Raw genomic sequence first — 19,582 nt, forward strand, 5'->3', positions numbered from 1 at the left:
ACCCAGACCCGCCAGGTCCCCTCACACTGAGAGCTGACACGACTTGTCTGGGAGGTGCCAGTGAGCCAGAGCTCTACCCGGACTACACCTTTCTCTCCGTGCCAATCTTGGGGGCTTNAGCTTGGGGCTGGGACCCAGACCCGCCAGGTCCCCTCACACTGAGAGCTGACACGACTTGTCTGGGAGGTGCCAGTGAGCCAGAGCTCTACCCGGACTACACCTTTCTCTCCGTGCCAATCTTGGGGGCTTCTGGACAAGGAGGAGGCCAGGGACCCCCCGCAAATTCCACCAATCTGCTGCCGGGAAAACTTTCATCAAAGGGGAAACTTGATTTAATAAGCAATGCCCCTTCCTCTGGAGGTTTAAGGGTGCTGGCAGTGGACCCTGGCTCACAGCAGGGACTCGCAAACGTTCTTCCATGTTTCATTACCCAGGACCATCTTAAGCTAAGACCACATTCCAGCCCTACTGCATTATGATTTCTGGACTGGGGCCTGGGCATCAGCAGGTTTCAGAACTTCTCCAGGTAACTCCGACATGCAGCATTGGGGTACGAAGGGATGGCAGCCTCGCCACTCCAAGTGTGGTGGGTGACCAGGAGCATGAGCGTGGCCGGGAGCCTATTGGGAGTGCAGAGCCCCAGGCCCAGCCCAGCCCTGCGTCCAGCTCTGGGGAGTCACCAGGTCCTTCAAGAGCTTTATCTGCACATTAAAGCTTGATAAGTACCGGATGGGATGCCCTTTAATGGGGTCTAATGGGGCCTGCTGATTGCAATTATCTGCATAAGTGGAGAAACCCCTGAATAATGTAGCAATAATGACCCGGGCTGGGTGGGGGGCAATGCCTAGAGCCAGAGCAGGAAAGCCATTAGAAGAGGCTTCAAGAAGCCGAGAGGTGCTGGTTGATTGTTGCATGTGCACAATCTTCACACTGTCGCAAACCTTCCAGGGTCCCGCATGGGCACGGGTTTCTGTTTGCTTCCCCTGAAAGCTCAGAATGTGACAAGACAGCTCTGAGTGCTTTGTGCTTATCAATTTAATCCTAAAGGCCTCCCACATGGCCGATGCTAATTCCCCTTTTACAGAAGATGAGAGGTTAAAATCCTGCCTACGGTCCCCTAGCTATTCACTGGCAGACAAAGGGTTTTATCTTGTGCATAGCTGCTGATTTGTCTTCCCTGTGTTACCCAAAGTCGGGTTTATACTATAATTCGCGTTGAGGAGGAAGAGTAAGGACCGAGGGCGGCCCGCAGAAACCGTGCCCAGAAACAGCATTGGGGTTCTCGATAGCAAACCCACGTAACAGCCAGCCCTTGAGAGGGGGTGGAGAGGGGGACACAGGATTAAAAGGGAGCTTTTCTTGACTCCTATTTGGAAGCAAGGAGCTTCCTGCCTCTACTCTCCCTCCCACCTCACCCTCCCCAAGCCTGAGTGGGGCAGCCTGGGACAGGGGCTGACAGGGGCTGTGGTAGCAGAGATGTTGGGGTTCGGAGCTGACAGCCAAGAAAGAACTCTTGAGATGTCTTTGATGCAAAAAGGTGGTTTCATTAAAGCACAGGGACAGGACACGAGGAAGAGAAGAGTGGCCAACCACACACTTTCAAGTCAGCAGGGGTCAGGGACAGTGTAAGTCTCTAGGGAATTTTGGAAGCAAGACCCCCAGGACCTTGACCGGGCCAGCCATTGTTGGGAAAAGGCCATTCATCACTGTCTAATAAAAGCCCAGCCAGAGATCCCCAGACGTACGTCGGTGGGTCATAGGCCTGGGGGATGATTGACAACATGTGTCTTGGGGGTGGGGTGGTCAGGGACAAGGAAGTCTGCAGAGGAACTTCCACATGCCACAGCAGGCGCACAGGACCCCGAGCTCCCTGCCCCTAGCAAAGTGCCAGCATCCACGCAGCCGAGCTCCCGGAGGAGCGGCTCTGCCTGGGGCAACGGCCCGCCAGTGGGCTGCAGGCAGCGCAGAACTCAATCCTGCCTTCGCCTTTGTTTCCCACATCAGGGACCACCTGGGAACAGCTTCCAGAGGGGTGCCCGGGTGACTCAGTGGGATAAGCGTCTGCCTTCTGCTCAGGTCATGACCCCAAGGTCCTGGGATTAAGCCCCTCTCTTCCTCTGCTCCTCCCGTCCTGCTCCTGTGCTCGCTCTCTCTCTCAAAGGAATAAATAAAATCTTAAAAGGAAGGGAGGAAGGAAGAAAGGAAACCTCCTGGGAACGCTGTCCCCAGTCCAGCCCCGTGCAGAGCCTGACGGCTGCCCGCCGGGCCGTGAGCACACACAGCAGGTGCAGGAGAACTAGCTTAAGACCCTCACAGACGTGCCAGACCACAAAGAATCAGAAACACCACCACCTTCCAGCCAGGGGGTCAGAACTGAAGCTTTATTTCAGTAGGTTTCATATTCAGAACATCACTGGTAACTGGAAACTGGTATGCAAGGGCGATTTTTTAACTGAAGAGTAAATAGAATAGAATCGATGACGGAACTGTAACAATATACACTGTAAATATAAATATACCCGTTGATGTCCCACACGTATAAAAGTCATGCTCTGTAAATACTCTTGTCCACGTACTGTCTCCGTGGGGCACCGAGTTCCAGGATGGGGCTACGAGGGTTTACGTGTGTCCCGTTAGTGACGGATGCTTCCGGAGAGCTTACGCAGGAGCGACACTTTACAAATCTTGGAAAGGAAATTAAGTATCACAGAGCAGTTTTTAAAACCTTTAATAGTTATTCGTTCTACAAAGAATGAGCATTTCTTCAGTATTAGAAATGGTGAAACAAGTATGCTAGCTTACAGATATGTACAAGGTACTGCTTTATACTTCAAAATGCGGGAAGATAAATCATATATATATATAAAATATATATATAATTTTAGATCTAATAAACAATTCGATATTGCTCTTGTGTTGGTCTTCCTGTATTGCATGCATGCTCAGGGCACGTCCATGGCTTGTCACCAGATGGAGGAGGGACCGGAAGGGACAGGAGGGGACTCATGGAGCCCCATGCTTATCCCCGGAATGCCACCTTCAAAGCAATATTTTGAGTTTCGTGACGTCCTGTAGCTAGGTCAACAACCTCTGTGCCCGTGGGCAATGTAGGCTGGGCCCTTCAGAGCCACAGCCACATTACTCAGGACGGGGCCGCATCCATGCTAAACATGTCTGATTCCGTGGAACTAACGTCTCGAGCCCTGAGACAACTGGGATCTCCTCAAAGACTGTTTTGAGATCATCATCAAACCCTCAGCGTGGTTCATAGAAAGCAGAGCAGAGAGAAGACCCGTGACTGAGGCGTCGGTGGCCTTCCTAGAAACTCACAGGCAAGGTACAGAGGAACAAAATGGGTCCTGAATACACCCTGATTTTCAGCCATCAGAAGCTTCTCCTATTGATGAAGCTTTAAACGCTTGAAGGGCAGACACGGGTGTGAGAGGTGGGACGGGAACTGTGACTTGTACCAGTGCGGACAGGGCGCCGGGCAGGGAGGCCTCACGCCGGGAGCCGCAGGGACACGCAGCCCGTGGCAGACCCCGGCCCCCGATTAACCCCATGATGTCCTGTTTCTGCTTCCACTTAACCCACATCCAAATGACAAGCTGACAACATTTCTCTGAGAATAGAAATAGAAAAAAAATAAGGATAGGTTGAAAAATAAATGTTCTAGAAAATTCACCAGCTAGGTGTCACTGTGAAGGCTGTGGGGCAGCCACGACGGGCAGGGTGCCTCCCTCGGGACCTACCGGGGCCTCCGGTCTCGCTGAGGCGTCCTTCTGGGCTCCCTGAGCCCTCTGGCTCCCAGGCCCCCGCTTCCGCACCCTCCCTGCTCAGGGTGCCTCTAGGAGGCCAAGACTGGGAAGACAATGGGGTGGTTGGTTCTCAAGGTGCCTCCCACACACTGTGTGCACCACAAGGGGACTTCAGAGCAAAACACAGAGGAAGAGCAGAGGCAAGGACACTGAACCAGAAAGGGCTGACGGAGGGGGTGCTGAGTGCACGGAGCTGCCCGCGGCTGCGGCCCTGCTCAGGCGGCAAGACACAGCGGCGGCAGGAGAGAAGAGCAGAACCGAAAGGCTGCATGCAAATGTCCCCAACTTGACCGCTCTGCGGAGGCTGGTGCGGCTGCCCGATAGCCGGGGGCTCCCGCACCAACCCAGGCCCGCAGCACTCACTCCATGCAGGAAGCCCTGCTGAAAGGAAGATTCTGGAGTCGGGGCCAGTGTGAGCTATGCCAACTAGAACAAACAGGAGGACTCATGGGCTCTGTCAGTGGGAACCTTCTGGAAGCAGAGCCAAACCAGACTGGACAGAGCAGCTAAGCCAAGTGGGCTGTGCCCTGCGCAGGACAGAGCAGCCTGCCTGTCTCCAGCCACCATCCTGTCTCCTTGCCAGCATGCAGGAACCCACAGAGGCCCTGATTGGGTCTGGAGGATTAAAAATGCACACAAGGTCATTAAGAGGAAAAGATCATTGTTTCCGGAGTGAACAGCGCATTGAACAGCTCTTGGAAGACACTGATAACGGAGCATGCAAGATAATCTATTACGCGAACACATGTTCCAGGAATGTACTTCTGTTACAGACAGAGCAGCAAAACACAGTGAACAACTTCTGTTTCAAAGTATTTCGTTGAGGTGCGAAGTACGGCATATAGATACCCAGGTGATTTAGAAAACGGGTGTGCTTCTGGGCTTCGGATGGCCTTTGATGGCTGTTCCCAGCTGGATACAGATGGAGTTATTGAGAAGAAGGAAACCATCTTGGAGGGAAAATAATTGTCTAAAAATAGCTACTTTAATTGCATTTATTTAAAATCTGAGGGGCTAGAAGCAGCAGACCCCTCCTGGGTCAAAGGAAGGAAAAAGCACATTTCTAGAACCCTCCAGGGTAACACACAGAGCGTTACCGCACTGCGTTAGTCTTGTCAAAATATCCTCACTCCCACCCTGAAGGGTCTCTGACCCAGCAGGAGACCCTTCATGAGCTCATCATTGTATGTGAAATCAATACTCCAAAAAGTGACAGGGACACCTGTTAACTAGGTCTAGTGATGGGAGTGCCTCCCCTTAGAGCAGAAAGGCTCACGAGTCAGGGACCCGACAGGGAGCGCCCCCGGGGGACACTGTGCGGTGATGTTTGTAACTCAGCTCAAGGACCTGGGCTCCTCACCTCCCACCCCTCCCGCCCCCAAGGGTGTCCAGCTCCCGAGCGAGCGGAGGGAAAGGCCTGGTCTGGCTGGGCCGCAGCTGCGGGGTCCCACGCTGTCACACGCATGCAGATGGGACCCGCTCCCGCCAGCCCCGACTGCTCCCGCAGCTGCCAGCTGATGCCTCCTCCAGCCTAAGCCGCCTTCAGGGACAGCCGCGCCGCTCTCAGTTCCCCGCGGTGCCCGGCGCGGGGGTCTCCCTCTGAACCGCTGGGCGGAATCCCTGATTCTGGAGAGCGGGTGCTTGTCGGGGGTGGTGTGAGAGGCCCTCTCGGGGACGACAGGGCACGTCTGGGTCAAAGGCGATATTGAACACGTAGGCATCGTACATGCTACCCTGACGACGGTGGGTGTCACGTGGGGAGGGGGAGGGGACGGGACTGGGGGGACACGCCACGGCTCCTCCCGCCGACGGGCCTTCACATGACCACGCATTTGCCCTTGAGCTTTTCCTTCCTCTTCTGCTGCTTGCTCTTTTTGCCGTCGATCTGGAGGCTGACGGTCCTGCGCTTCTCCAGGTTGAGCAGCTCCTGGAAGAGCTCCTTCACGTTGTGGTTGAGCTTGGCCGAGGTCTCCATGAAGGCGCACTTCCACTTTCGGGCCAGGGCCTCGGCCTCGCCGCTCTCCACCTCGCGGTTGGGGCTCTCGTCGCACTTGTTCCCCACCAGCATGATGGGGATGCTCTCCACGTCCCCTTTGATCTCGCAGATCTGTTCGTAGATGGGCTTGAGCTCCTCCAGGGACTGTCGGCTTGTGATGGAGTAGACCAGGATGAAGGCATGGCCCTTGGAGATGGACAGCCGCTGCATGGCCGGGAACTGGTGGCTGCCCGTCGTGTCCGTGATCTGCAGCGTGCAGATGCTCTTGTCGCAGCTGATCACCTGCCGGTAGGTGTCCTCCACCGTGGGGATGTAGCTCTCCCGGAACGTGCCCTTCACGAACCTCAAGACCAGCGAGCTCTTGCCAACACCCCCTGCCCCGAACACGGCCACGCGGTAGTCGTTGCTCTGTTCCGGCATGTTGCTTGAGACCTCCGGCTGTCACCAGGAAGCACCTAGCAGAGGAACCAGACATGGGGGAGAAGTCATTTAAAAAAAAAAAAAGAAGAAGTAAAGAAAATCTCGAGAAGGATTTCTTTACCCTCTTTGGATAGCTTAAAAAGAGCTGGAGGGGTACATTTAGCTTTCACTGTCCCGACACAAGATAATTCGAATTTCATTTAAAAACTCTACAATTCTAAATCCAGCAATTATGGTCAATCTCCAATGTTCAATAGGGCGGTCCCTGTATTCAGCAGCTAAATAAAGTCAGTCTGTTTCTTCTTCTCAGATCATGACTCTGAGCATCCCTGTGCCCAGGGAGAAGGTGCCAAGTCAGTCCAAGGGAGGTGGAATCAAGGAAAGGTAAAGGGGACATGGGAATGAACCAGTCTCCCAAAACACACACACACACACACAATCACAGAGGACCCTTACTGTTTTATCCAAAGTACTGTGAACACACAATATTCAGGTAATAATAATAATAATAATATATGATTTTTTATAAGTACAGGGAGGGGGAGAGGGGAGGAGAATGCTATTAATATTTAGTCAATGTTTATATTGACTCATGAAATCCTCACCACCTTACAGCACTGGTGTCACCGTCCCTGTTATGCAATGAGAACACTAGAAACACAGAAGGCGTTGGGGAATGTAATGTCCCTGATTTCACACAGATGGCAATAGGTGGGGCTGGGACACAAACCCAGTGCCACTGCCACCCTCAGTGCCCCTAGGCCGCCTGGACAGGGAGCTAGTGGCAGTGGCTTGGGCACTCCTGGGGCCATGGTGTAGACTGTCTCATTGAGCAGCAAGCCTGGACAGATAACTAAGAAGCTTGGAGGGTCCTTTCATTCAAATCAAATTTCAATCAGAATTTAAACAGTTATAGGTACTTTCTTTTTAAGAATTACCAGGAGTCAAGTGTTAACGAGAGAACAGAAGAAACAACCAAAGTGGTCATTAAAATGGAATGGAAGGGGGTTTTCCTTCATTACAAACATCACCCCTGGCCCAAGGGTTAAGTGTGCTGTCCTCACGTATAGATGACCAAATATCTTTCATCCTCTCCCTTCTTTGGGAAGGAAGGACATATACCCTCCAAAAAAGTAGAGAATTAAGCAATATCCATTTTTTTTTCAACTCCCAGTAGACAGTACTGTGGAAATGTGAAGTAAGGAACCCATTTTCTCCAGGAAGCCATGGTGCTGATACCCACGTTTCCCATCCCTAGTAACTCGTGGACAATAAGAAAAGGTACTGCTCAGCAAAGTCACTTCCAGAGGCAAAGGATTAAATGTAATTAGCTACGGAAGCAAATAGGTATAAATATGTCCACTGGCAGGTAGGTCATCAGATCAAAGCCGGGAACGCTGGCTTCTTCTGATTTCTCTCTGAGTTCCCTGTATGTTTGCCACCAAGCCTGCTCAGTGCAGTCTTCAGCTGTTCTTGGGGGCACTTGGAATCACTAACCTACCGAGAAGCTGAAGGAGCATCAAATGCCACGGGAAAACACAGAGAGATGTCAGATAAGTCACTGACAGCAAAAGGCTTCAGGAAAGCCCGCTCAGGAGTTTGGACTGTCTATTAAATGCCCATGAGATCATTACGATCAACTCAAAAGTACAGAATTGTAATAAATCATTCTACATTTTAAAAAAATGCGATGGCCTATGGGACCTGGCTTGAGACTTCAGAATAAGCCTCTCTCTGTGCTTCGGAGGCCATGTCCACACCCAGCCTTGCCTTGTACCACGGCTATTTAGCTCCAGCCAGGAGTGTGAGCATCTGCCTGGAAGGGAATGTGTCTTAACAAGCTTTGTATCCCGAAATCTCTATAGGAGCCCCTGGTCTTGAGCTCACACTCACCCTGTTGTGCTGAATATGTTGCTGGCCATGCTAAGATGTCTCCATTATTCAACTGGCAACCAAAACATAGAAAGCCAACACTAAACGTTAATAGGAAGATTCCACAGCCACGGCTATGTACTTGTCCAAGAAATCTCTACCGAGCTTCCTCTAAAGGCCAGGCTCTGGGCGAGGGGCCAGAAAACCCACGTGCAGAGGGCAGACCTAAGGCGGGGGCTCCGTTCTCATGGATCTTAGGAATAAATCAAGCAGGCAGAAATGAAAAGATGGCTTCACAGATATTCAATAAATCATATCACAGCAGCGCTGCAAAAGAGAGGTCCGAAGGCAACTAATCCAACCTGGGATACCAGAAACAACTTCCCTAAGGTGGCGGCGTGGAAACAGGAACCTGACAGTTACACAGAAGACAGGCAGGTCAGAAGGTATAAAATTCATGGCTTTGTAACGTGTTAAAAACCCCCTAGATGATACGCAACCTCAGTGCTCACCTGACAGAAGCCCACAGCATTAGCAGACAGACGGGCATAGGAAGGATGCAGTGCACCCTGCCTGGTCCCTGCTGTGGAAAAATCATAAACAAAGGCAGGAGGAGAGCCCGGCGGGACATCTAGTTCTGTGTGGGGCCCTCAGGAGAGATGTCACAGAGGGCTGGTTGAAGATGGGAAGTGACGAAAGGCACATCATCCAGGAGACAGGGCTGCCTGCAGATGTCCAAGGGCAGGAATAGAGCCAACATTCGTGCCAGGGTACAAAGCCGGTCTGCGGCAGCGCTGGACAGGCAGGTGAGCTGTGGCGTCATTAGTCAAGATGAAAGGCAGCTTTGAAGAAGATGATGAGGAAAGCTGTCATTGGGTCGGGTTGTAGGACAGACAGGTAGAGACAGTATCTGGTAGGTGGTGTCTGAAAGGTAGATTAGCATAGGTAGGTACCTGAAAGCTCAGCAGAGAAGTCTAGTCTAATGGTAAATATGTGGGTCTCATCCGGGGCGCCTGGGTGGCACAGCGGTTAAGCGTCTGCCTTCGGCTCAGGGTGTGATCCCGGCGTTATGGGATCGAGCCCCAACATCAGGCTCCTCTGCTATGAGCCTGCATCTTCCTCTCCCACTCCCCCTGCTTGTGTTCCCTCTCTCGCTGGCTGTCTCTCTCTCTGTCAAATACATAAATAAAATCTTAAAAAAAAAAAGAAAAAAAATATGTGGGTCTCATCCACACATAAATAGGGCTGTAATAAGTAAAAATCAGCCAGGGAGAAGGCATGTGGCAAGAGAGAAGACCGAGTGCCAAATCTGACGTAAGAGAGCTTGGTGAGTTACTGACTTAAACTTCCTGCCCTTGAGTTGCCTGCGCCAGGAGGAGGGAGTAACAGCAGTCTCTCCTCAGAGCTGCTAGGGGGCGTTAGTGAGACAAGACGAGACCAAGCACTCCCACGGTTGGAGGCCCAAGCTCTCTGGCTACATTTAGTAAGGACTGGGCAGAAAATGAGGTCACAAAGGAGCAGTAGGGACAGGGGCACAAACTGGAGAGAAGGCACAAAATGCTAAGAAAGAAAGAAAAAAAAAAAGAAGTAATGGGGGGGCTTGCAGCTAAGCCAGTGCTTAGAAGGAAACTGTCGCTATGAACGGCTGTGTTAAATGAGAACGAAGACTGCAAATCAGTAACCTAATCTGCCACCTTACAAGAGCCAACTAAACCCAAAGGAAGAAAAATGTAAGAAAGATTACAGTGGAAGTTAGTACAATAAAGAATAGAAAAATTATAGAGAAAAATCAAGAAACTCAAAGTTGGTTCTTTGAAAATATCAACAAAATTAACAAACTTTTTGCTGGACTGACCAAAAAAGTGAGAAGACTCAAGTTGCTAAAATCAGAAGTGAAAGAGGAGACACTACTACAGACCTTGCAGAAATATAAAGTGTTATAAGGGGGTCCTGTGACCAGCCTCATGGTAACACGGTAACACTAGGTAGCTCAGGTGACACAAACCACAACTACCAAAGCTGAATCAGGCAGAAATGGAAAATCTGAAAAGACCTATAGCAGGACAGTAATCAAAAAACTATCCATAAGGAAAATCAGGTCCAGATGGTTTCACTGGTGAATTCCGGTAAACATTCAAAGGACTAATACTAACCCTTCACGTACTCTGCCAAAAAGTGGAATAGGAGAGAACACTTTTCAATCTTGAGGCCAATATTACCCTGATACCAGCTTGAGACAAAGATATCACAAGAAGCCCACAGACCAGTATCTCTTACAAATAGATACAAAAATCCTCGACAAAATACTACCAAACTGAATCCATCAATACATAAAAAGGATGGTACATCATAACCAAGTAGGATTTATGCCAGGAATGCAAAGTCGGTTTAACATCCAAAAATTAGGGGCACCTGGGTGGCTAAGCTGGTTAAGCATCTGCTTTCGGCTCAGGTCATGATCCCAGGGTCCTGGGATCAAGCTCCACATTGGGCTCCCTGCTCAGTGGGGAGTCTGCTTCTCCCTCTCCTGCTCCCCCTGCTTGTGTGCACGCTCTCTCTCTCTCAAATAAATAAAGTCTTTTTTAAAAAACCCAAAAAATTACTATAACATACCATTATCAATAAAAGACCAAAAAATGATAATAGATACAGAAAAGAAAAAATTGACAAAATTCGGCACTCAGTCATGATTTTTTTTTAATTGACAAAATTCAGCACTGAATCATGATTTTTTTTTAAAAAGGCAAATCAGAAATAAAAGGGAATTCCCCCAACCAGAAAAAGGGCATATTATGAAACAGGACAGCTAAGACAATACTTAATGATGAAAGACTGAATGTTTCCTCCCCATGATCAGGGAAAAGACAGGAGTTCTCATTCTTGCAGCTTCTATTTACCATTTTCTGGGAGGTTTTGAGAATAAGTCAAGAACATGAAATAAAAGGCATCCAGATTGGAAAGGACAAAACAAAACTATTTACTGAAGAAGGCATAAACTTCATATAGAAAATCTTAAGGAATTTTCCAAAAAGAAAAGAGAACCAATAAACTAGCTCTAAAAGGTTTTCGAGTGTCCATATGAACATCAACTGTATTTCTACACACTTGCAATGGACAATCTAAAACAAAATTAAGAAACCAATTCCATTTATAGTATCATCAAAAAGCATAAGATACTTAGGAATAAAATTAATGAGGAAGCATAAACACTCTGAAAGTTAAAAAAAATATTGTTGAAAGAATTTGAAGACCTAAATAAGTGGAAAGACATCCACGTTTATGTATCAGAGGACCTAATTTTGTTAAAATGATAATATTCCCCAAATCACCTCTGGATTCAATACGATTCCTACAAAAATCCCAAATGGCTACTTTACAGGCATTGAGAATCTGATCCCAAAATTCACATGAAAATTCAAAAGGCCCAGAATAGTAAAACAATGTTGACTTTAGAAAGAGGGAAGGGGAGGGGTGAGGAGGGGAGGGAAGGAAGGAAGAAGTTGGAGAACGCATACTTCCTGATTTCAAACTCATTGAGGGGCAGTGAGCCGCTGTTACGTGATGACATCGTCTATTGATTCTGAAGCAGATCACAGATAGAGAGGAAGAGGTCCAGAGACCCCAGTGTGAGATCTAACATGTTCAAGGTAACACGGTGGTCATCCTGATTGTTCTGAATGATCTTATTCTTCCAAAATTATCATGAGAATGAAATATCAAAAAATTTTAAATATCATAAAAAGCCAGGACACCTAACAGGATCGGTTCTCAGACCCTAATGCAAAGAAAGTATCGCTACCGATGGAGTGAGGGGCAATAGCAGGTGGAGGAAGACGGATGAAGTTTCAGTTAATTGGTACGGAGGGAGCCAAGGCCATGTTGCAGTGCCTTTGGGAGCCAGAAAACTGAAGAGATGGCCAGAAAGACAAGGGTGGATTTCTCGTGAAGGAAATTCCGGGCTTAAGGAAAGGGGAAGGGACAATCAGCCTGGGGTGCCGCAGGGGAAGGGTATCTGTAAAGACTGGTGATGCATATCCGATATTCAAAGCAGCCCATCTGAAAGAAGCGGGGGGTGCCCACAGGGCGGGCTGGTCTTCACAGAGAGGAGAGAGAAGGTGGAGGGAGACACGGGACCCCGCCCGGACCCACCCCAACCACCTGGGATGTCTCGGCTTAAAAACTTCAAAACAAATAAAGGAAAGAGGACACAACACATGCACTGGGTTTAAAAGATAAAGGAGATGGTAAAACATGCTCTCATCTGCACTGAGGCCCCTTCCTTCCTTCGGCAGCCTGTCTCTCTTTCCAGAAATATCCGCTGTTGAAAAGAACGGACACTCCGTTGTCACTTCCTGGTGTTCACCGCTATAATTTTAAATAATGCAGACGCTGCTGGAATCATAGATCTTACTGTCTTGGCTTATTGACTCTGGACCATATCTTTCTATGAAATGAGCACAATGCCTTCCTCCACTGCCGAGGTTTTGTTAGTTCTACTCTATTTTTAACGCACATACCAGCATTTCGGTTTTCCAGGTATAACATTTACAATTTGTTCCAAAATTTATATTAAGTCTTCTGTGCTTTGCCTGCAGGTTGTTTCTAAACCCTGTCAATAAACAGCGTCACGAGGGGTTTGTACAGATTTTTCAAGGCAGAACGAGATCGCAGGACTGGACCCACTGAGGGAAAGCTCATTGTCAATCAGACTTTGCTGACTGACACAGAATTCTCTGTGCCAGCATCACGGGGGTCTTAGGTTTGGCTGGGCTTTTCCCCTCAGCCTTTTTTATTTTTTTACCTTGGTAACTCTTCATTGCCAATTTTTGTATTTCGATTTATTATCACCTTCCTTGGATCCATTTTATGTTTTGGTATAAACATTACTGATAAATTATTTAAGCTGGCGTTAACGTTTCTGAGTTCGTGCTCTTCTCACCCGAGTGACTCAATCCTGCAGCCAAACTAAATTCAAATTATTTTCTCCTCAGATTTTAAGGATTATTTGATTTTTAACCTGACCATCTGGGGATATGATGCGAAATCCGAGGCAGTATGATACTCTCGCTCTGGAGGGAAGTTGGGGTCTTCCCTTCTCTTTGGCAGGGTGAAGACAGTCTCTTTATCCTGCGAGTTATGACATCTCACCAGAATGTACCTGGAACTGCTTTTTCATTATGGTTTCTGAGGGTTGAGAGGCTTAAAAACCTCATCATTTCTGCAGCCTGGGCGAATTTTCTCCTATTTTTGAAAAGTACATCATCACAGGCCCTGTACCTTCTCTGTCTTTCTGGAATTCTTCTTAGGTGATGGATCCACTGTACTTATTCCTGATTTCTCTAGGATCTTTCCCTTACGTTTTCAAGCACCTTTCTTGCCCTCTGATTTTTCCTTTCTCATAGAAGCACTTTCTCTCTTATCTCAAGAAAGGTGATACCACGCTGGCTGTCAACGAGGATGCTAATTGAGATTTGCTGCTGTTGTTCTCATCACAGACCTGAGCTGTCTCGGCTTCTGTCTGTTCATTGTTCACGGGGTTGTTCTCAGGAATGTCTGCTAGTCCCTGGTTGTCCCCTGATTTAGGAAAGAATCACCACACTGCCCGGGGTGGGGGGGTAGCTGGGGTACAGATCTGTCCACCAAAGGCCATGCCCTGAGGAGGACAACTGCCTGGAATGACACCTCTCGACTCTCCTTTTCTGGAACTTGTCTGGGCTCCACAGTCTCTCAGCCCCCTACACGTCTAAAAAGCTTATGCACAGACAAATGGGGGAAACAGATCAAAGGGAGTAAATGAGCCATCCCAAAGTATCATAAATTGCGTGTCTTATACTAAAGAATTCAAAATGAGACATTTTAAATACTGAAAATGAGGTTAGCGGTGCAGTATTATGATTTATAAGAAATATACATTTGATTGTTCAGATGATGAAAAGACATTTTCATATATATTTGGTCTTCATCACGGTTCCTGGCTCACAGCTCCCAAAACCCTCAGCATTTCCTGAGCGATGAGAGCAATGGGAGCACGTTTTATTAGAGGGTCTGGTCTCTAGAACCAGAAAGGTGAAATGGGCGTCTTGTTACTCATAAGGAGCCCCTTTCCACAACACCTGGGTTTATGTAATGAGGGGACCGTTGGAAAGCACCTAGAGATTGGGGGGCTGGTTGCCAGGGGAACCAACCATAAAGAGACGCTTGGAACTTTCAGCGTCCCCTCCTCCCACCCCCAGAGAGAAGAGAAGGCCTGGACTGGACGTTGACTCAATTGCCAGTGGCCAGTTATTTAATCAATCATGACCATGTAAGGAAGACACTGTAAAAACCCTAAAGGATGGGATTTGGAGAGCTTCTGGCCAGTGCACACGTGGCCTGCAGGGAGAGCAGGGAGAGGGGCACCTGGAGTGGGCGTGGAAGCTCCGCCCCTCCCCATCCCTGGCCCATGCACCTCTTCCATCCGCCTTCCTGAGCTGTCGTCTTGCCTCATAAACCACCAGTCTAGTAAGTCACAGGCTTCCCTGAGCTCTGGGAGCCACTCTAGCAAATTACTCAAACCCAAGGCGGGGGGCGTGGACATCTCTGCATCACAGACAGTCAGAAGCCCAGGTGACGATCTGGGCTTGCCACGGACACCGAAGCAGATGGCGGTCTGCCTGCAGGACGGAGCCCTCAGCCTATGACACCCGATGCCCTCTCGGGGTGGATGGTGTCAGAAGGGCGCTAACAGGCAGGGCGCCCGGCTGGCACCTGGAGAAGTATGGGATGTGTGGGGGAATCCGCCACACAGCCGTCGTCATTGGGTGCAGAATTATGGGAGGCTCTCTTAGCCTATATGGACTGATTTAGGGAAAATGGACTTCGATTTCCTGAGTCACAGAAGTTGCCCATCCAAATAGCCTTTGGAAGAAACAGCAGATTCATGTGAATGAGAAAAAAGGAGCATCTCGGATAAAACCACTATCTTTACCTGCATTCTAGCCCAAATTAAGGCCTAAAAAAAAGAAAGAAAGAAAGAAAGAAAGAAAGAAAGAAAGAAAGAAAGAAAGAAAAGAAAAGAAAAGAAAAGGAAAGGAAAGGAAAGAAAAGAAAAGAAAAGAAAACCCAAATTGTTCAAACCAGACAAAAATGCTAGATGAGAAGAATTCAGCTCACAAAGTGTGAGCGTTTGGAAAAGCCTCCAGTCTGTGTGCTATCCGGCCACAAATCCTCATCGACCGTCTGAGATCGAAGGCACGCACATCTGAAGATGACACAGGTGGTCGCTGCTCCATTCTTGCCTTGGTTTTCCACAATGCCTTCTCCCCAAATACATTTGTCCTTATTATAACATTTAAACTTCATTGGTAAACAAATTCCATATAAATCCTCTAGACAAGAGAGTGTCCTTTTAAATATTTCTAGAATCTCAATCTAATTAAACATTCATTTCATGTACCTTCTTTGCTGACCCTAAAAAATGACAGCTTTGTTAGTGGGAATACTTGTCAGACCGTAAAGGGTTAAACGCCTATGGCTTATCTTTCCCCAAAGAAGCGGACTCCTTTTTCAGGAACCTTGCTTCCTGGTGTCCTGGAAACACCCTGCCCTGCAATGTAAGGACAGGTGTTGAAGCAGATGACACATCTGCACCCGGATAATGGAGCCACCATCCCCGGGGGGTGTCAGGGGGCGGGGGTCCTCAGGTATTCTTGCAAGACTCACGATATCTGCAACAATGGAGCAAAGGGAGAGACGTGGAGACGTGGCCTGGATTGGAAGGGTTAGAATACATTATTCTTTAAGGCTTCCATTATTGAGAGGCAGATAATACCCCACAGCTTCGGCACAGAAGGAAGGTCCACTCACGTTCGTCCGGTGCTGTCCGCTGACCACCACGCTCAGGAACGCCACGGAGCCAAGCAGCACGCATTCCGTGCCGCTCTTCACCCTGCCAAGAGCCTGACTGTACTGGGGGCATTTTCCGCTTGACTCCTTTTCTTTCCACACAGGTATGGGAAATGAAAAGGCAAAGCATGTGAATAAAAATACTATCATCGCCCTGGTCAGAGGATCAGTTGCCAGGGTGGACCCTCCATGCCCAGTGCAGCAAGCTAACCCTGAGGGGAGCGGACACCAAAGGAAGCAGGGAAGAAGGCAGCAGGAGCATGGGAACTCTGCAGACCAGGAGCAAGACCAGGCGTGAAGGCTCAGTGTGCCGCCGCGTGCGGCCCCAAGCCTTCCTTTGCCGTCAGCCTATTGAAACGGGGCTCTGCATGTGTGCACGTCGTTAGCAGGCTTCTAGGTGGAGCCAAAGAAAAGTTGGCAAGATTGGCAAGTGGCTACCAAAGCCTCCCTCAAACAGTCATGACCTCCTTTGTTACCTAGGCTTTTGGGGTCCTAGCTAAGAATCATTGCCAAATCCAAGGTCATGAAGCTTTACCCCTGTGTTTTCTTCTAAGAGTTTTATGATTTTAGTTCTTCTGTTTAGGCCATTGATCCATTTTGAGTTCATTCTTGTATACGGTGTGAGGAGGGGCTCAACTTTATTTCCCGGTGGATATCCAATTGTCCCAGCACCGTTTGATAAAGGGACAATTCTTCCTCCAAAGAATGATCTTAATCCTCCTGGTCAAAAATCAATTAGCTGTAAATCGGAAGGTTTATTTCTGGATTCCCTACTGCATTCCATTGGGCTACATGGCTATTCTTATGCCAGCACCATACTGTTTTGTCTACTATAGCTTCGCAGTAAGTTAAAATCTGCAGGTGTGGGGCGCCTGGGGGGCTCAGTCGGTTGAGCATCCATCATCAGCTCAGGTCGTGATCTCATGGTCCTGGGATCGAGCCCCACATCGGACTCCTTGCTCAGCAGGGAGCCTGCTTCTCTCTCCCTCTGCCTACCGCTCCGCCTACTTGTGCTCTCTCTCTGTCAGATAAATAAATAAAATATTTAAAAAAATAAAATAAAATAATAAAATCTGTAGGTGTGAGGCCTCCAGCTTCACTGTTCTTTTTCAAGATTGTTTTGGCTATTTGGGACCCCTTGGAATGTCAGACAAATAAGCAAATTAGATTTTGTCAAAATTAGAAAATTTGTGCAACCAAGAAGACATTATCAAGAGAATACACACAACGAGGGGAAAATATACCCTATATTCTGATAAGAATCTAACATAAAGATTATATAGATGACACTCACGACTGAGTACCAACAAGAAAACAAACCAACTAAAAAATGGACAAAGGGCTCGTATAAACATTTCTCCAAAGAAGATATACACATGGCCAAGAAGCACATGAAAAGATGGTCAGCATCGTTCGTCACCAGGGAAACGCAGATCAAAACCACACGCAGGCACCACTTGACACCCAGTAGGATGAAGACTCTGCAAAATCAAAACCAAAGACCAAAACACCGTCAGAAAAGAGCAAGTGTTGGAGACGTGGAAAGATTAAACACAGAATTCCCATCTGACTCAGCAATCCACTTCCGGGTGTCTACCCCAAATAACCGATATGTAATTGATATACAGATGTATAACTAAAATAACTGAAAAGATATTTGCACGCCCACGTTCATAGCAGCTCTATCCTGACAGCCAACAGGTGTAAACAATGCAGGGTCCCCTGATAGATGAGTCTGTAAACAAAATATGATATACACATGTCATGGAACATTACTCNAGCATGCTGGGCAAAGGACGGGTTGTAGGGGGAGATCATGAGCTCTGGGTTTGGGCCCATCGAGGCTCACAGTGCGTGGGCAGGAGGATAACGGGTCCAGTGCCCGCTGTGGTGCTGGGACCATGGTGTGCAGCTGGGAGGCACGATGTTGTAGGAATTGAAGCCTGGTGTAGACACGTGAGACCCATGAAAAAACAGCCAAGGACTCCGGGACTGAACGCGGGGGGAGGCAGCCAGTCTGCAAAGCTTCACCAGGAGCATGGGGGGGTGGGAGCAGCTGCACGGAAGGGCCGTGTCGTGGAAGCCAAGGAGAGCAGAGCCTTCAAAGAAGAGGGCGCTGCAGTGTGAACTGGGAGTAGGAACTGGGAAGTGAAGAGAGTCCCTGGTGAGCCCAGCAAGAGTGGTTCAGATGAAGCACCAGGTGCCACCCAGGAACGTTTCCGAAGACCCTGGCCGTGAAACCGGGGGACGCTTGCAAATTGGTGGCCAAGTAGTATCCAGTTTGGGGTTTTTTAAATTAATTTCAGGATACCTAGACACAAACAGGTGTGAACACCAGTGGGAAGGTAACAACTGAAGAGACTAGCAGGATGAAGTGTCAGTTCTGGGACAGCAGTAAAGTAAGTGCACTGAGCAAGTGTGCTGCAAGGACAGGACGCTGTGGCCGGATGACTCACATCCCTCAGGAGGGGGGAGAGCTCCCGGGACTGACCAGATTCCCCTGCAACTGTCACCATTAGGTGGGCCTCCAGGGGAGAGGAGGGAAAGACAGAGGTCTCCTGGGTGACATGTGAACACACCGTGAGGACAAAAGCTGAATGTGGGGCCAACACTCTTGGTGAGCGAAGAAGAGCATCAGAGGTCAGAAGCTAATGGATGAGCAAAGGCAAGGGCGTGGGGTCAGGAGCTGTGAGCCACTGATCGGTATTTATTTGCGTCCGTCCTACAGTTACCAAGCAGGTCAGCAAAATGTGCCATAGGAGTCTGTGGCTACCAACATGTCTGGAATCCAATGACAGGTGACACTGGGCGATCCTCAGCATTACCTGTCCTCCCCAGGCTTCCAGTCAAGGCCCCCAGAATCCTTACAGAGATGAAGAGACGAGAGCAACAAAAATGTCAAGTAGGGGATATTCTTACAGATATAAAACAGCATGAATTCAGTGACAGAGGCGGGACTGCCCGTGGGGAGATGAGCTCAGTCAAGGAACAGAAGGAAAGAGTTGGCAAAAGAAGGAACACGGGCTTAACCAGAAGCAAAACAGGGAGTCCCTGCAGGCCCGGCTCAAAGAGCAAGATATAAAGAAAAAAAAAATCAATCTTTTCAGATTAATTGGAGAGTGTGTATACCAGGTGAGCTAGAAAGGGCCGATGCCAGAGGCCAGGAGGGCACCTGGAAGCAAGGTGCAACGTCAGAGCATGGGCTTCACGCCAGGCTGCCCAGGAGAAGAACAAATCTGACCCGGCGAGAGAGCAGATCCGTTAAGATGCCCATCAGGTCACAACCACCCACCAAACAGCCCGGAATCCTGACCCTCCAGCAGGTGCGGAGAGGTCTAGACAAGCTGCATCTTGAAAACACCTCTGATTTGGGCATTCCTGGCCCCGATGTTCTTTCTGGTCCCCAATGCGGACCCCGAGTCTCCAGGTGCTCGAAGGAACAGAGGTCGACGCGCAGCTAGGATGTGGCAGAACCCGCATTTCAGCCGCGGCTTAGCAAACCGGAAGGCATCCCAGCCAATCCAAAGCGGCAACAATGGAACCAGGAGCTCACGATGCTTGGATGGTGAGAAAGGAAGTTTTTACAGGAACA

General features: G+C 48.9%; 1 protein-coding gene across 3 annotated transcripts in view; it reads right to left on the reverse strand.

Moving 5' to 3' along the window:
- Positions 1 to 2,336: 2,336 nt before the first annotated feature.
- DIRAS2 (DIRAS family GTPase 2) overlaps positions 2,337 to 19,582 on the reverse strand; it is a 30,271-nt gene continuing 13,025 nt past the window's right edge. For 2 of the 3 annotated variants that reach the window (XM_019799536.2, XM_002919100.4), the window contains exon 2: positions 2,337 to 6,269. In XM_019799536.2, coding sequence (XP_019655095.1) covers positions 5,635 to 6,234 — 600 coding nt within the window. In that variant the 5' untranslated portion in view covers positions 6,235 to 6,269 and the 3' untranslated portion in view covers positions 2,337 to 5,634. Of the gene's footprint in view, positions 6,270 to 15,951; positions 16,885 to 19,582 lie in introns of those variants that run through there. The other variant, XM_034647030.1, reaches the window with a different exon arrangement.

This window comes from Ailuropoda melanoleuca, chromosome 17 (assembly GCF_002007445.2).
Source record: "Ailuropoda melanoleuca isolate Jingjing chromosome 17, ASM200744v2, whole genome shotgun sequence".
NCBI lineage: Eukaryota > Metazoa > Chordata > Mammalia > Carnivora > Ursidae > Ailuropoda > Ailuropoda melanoleuca.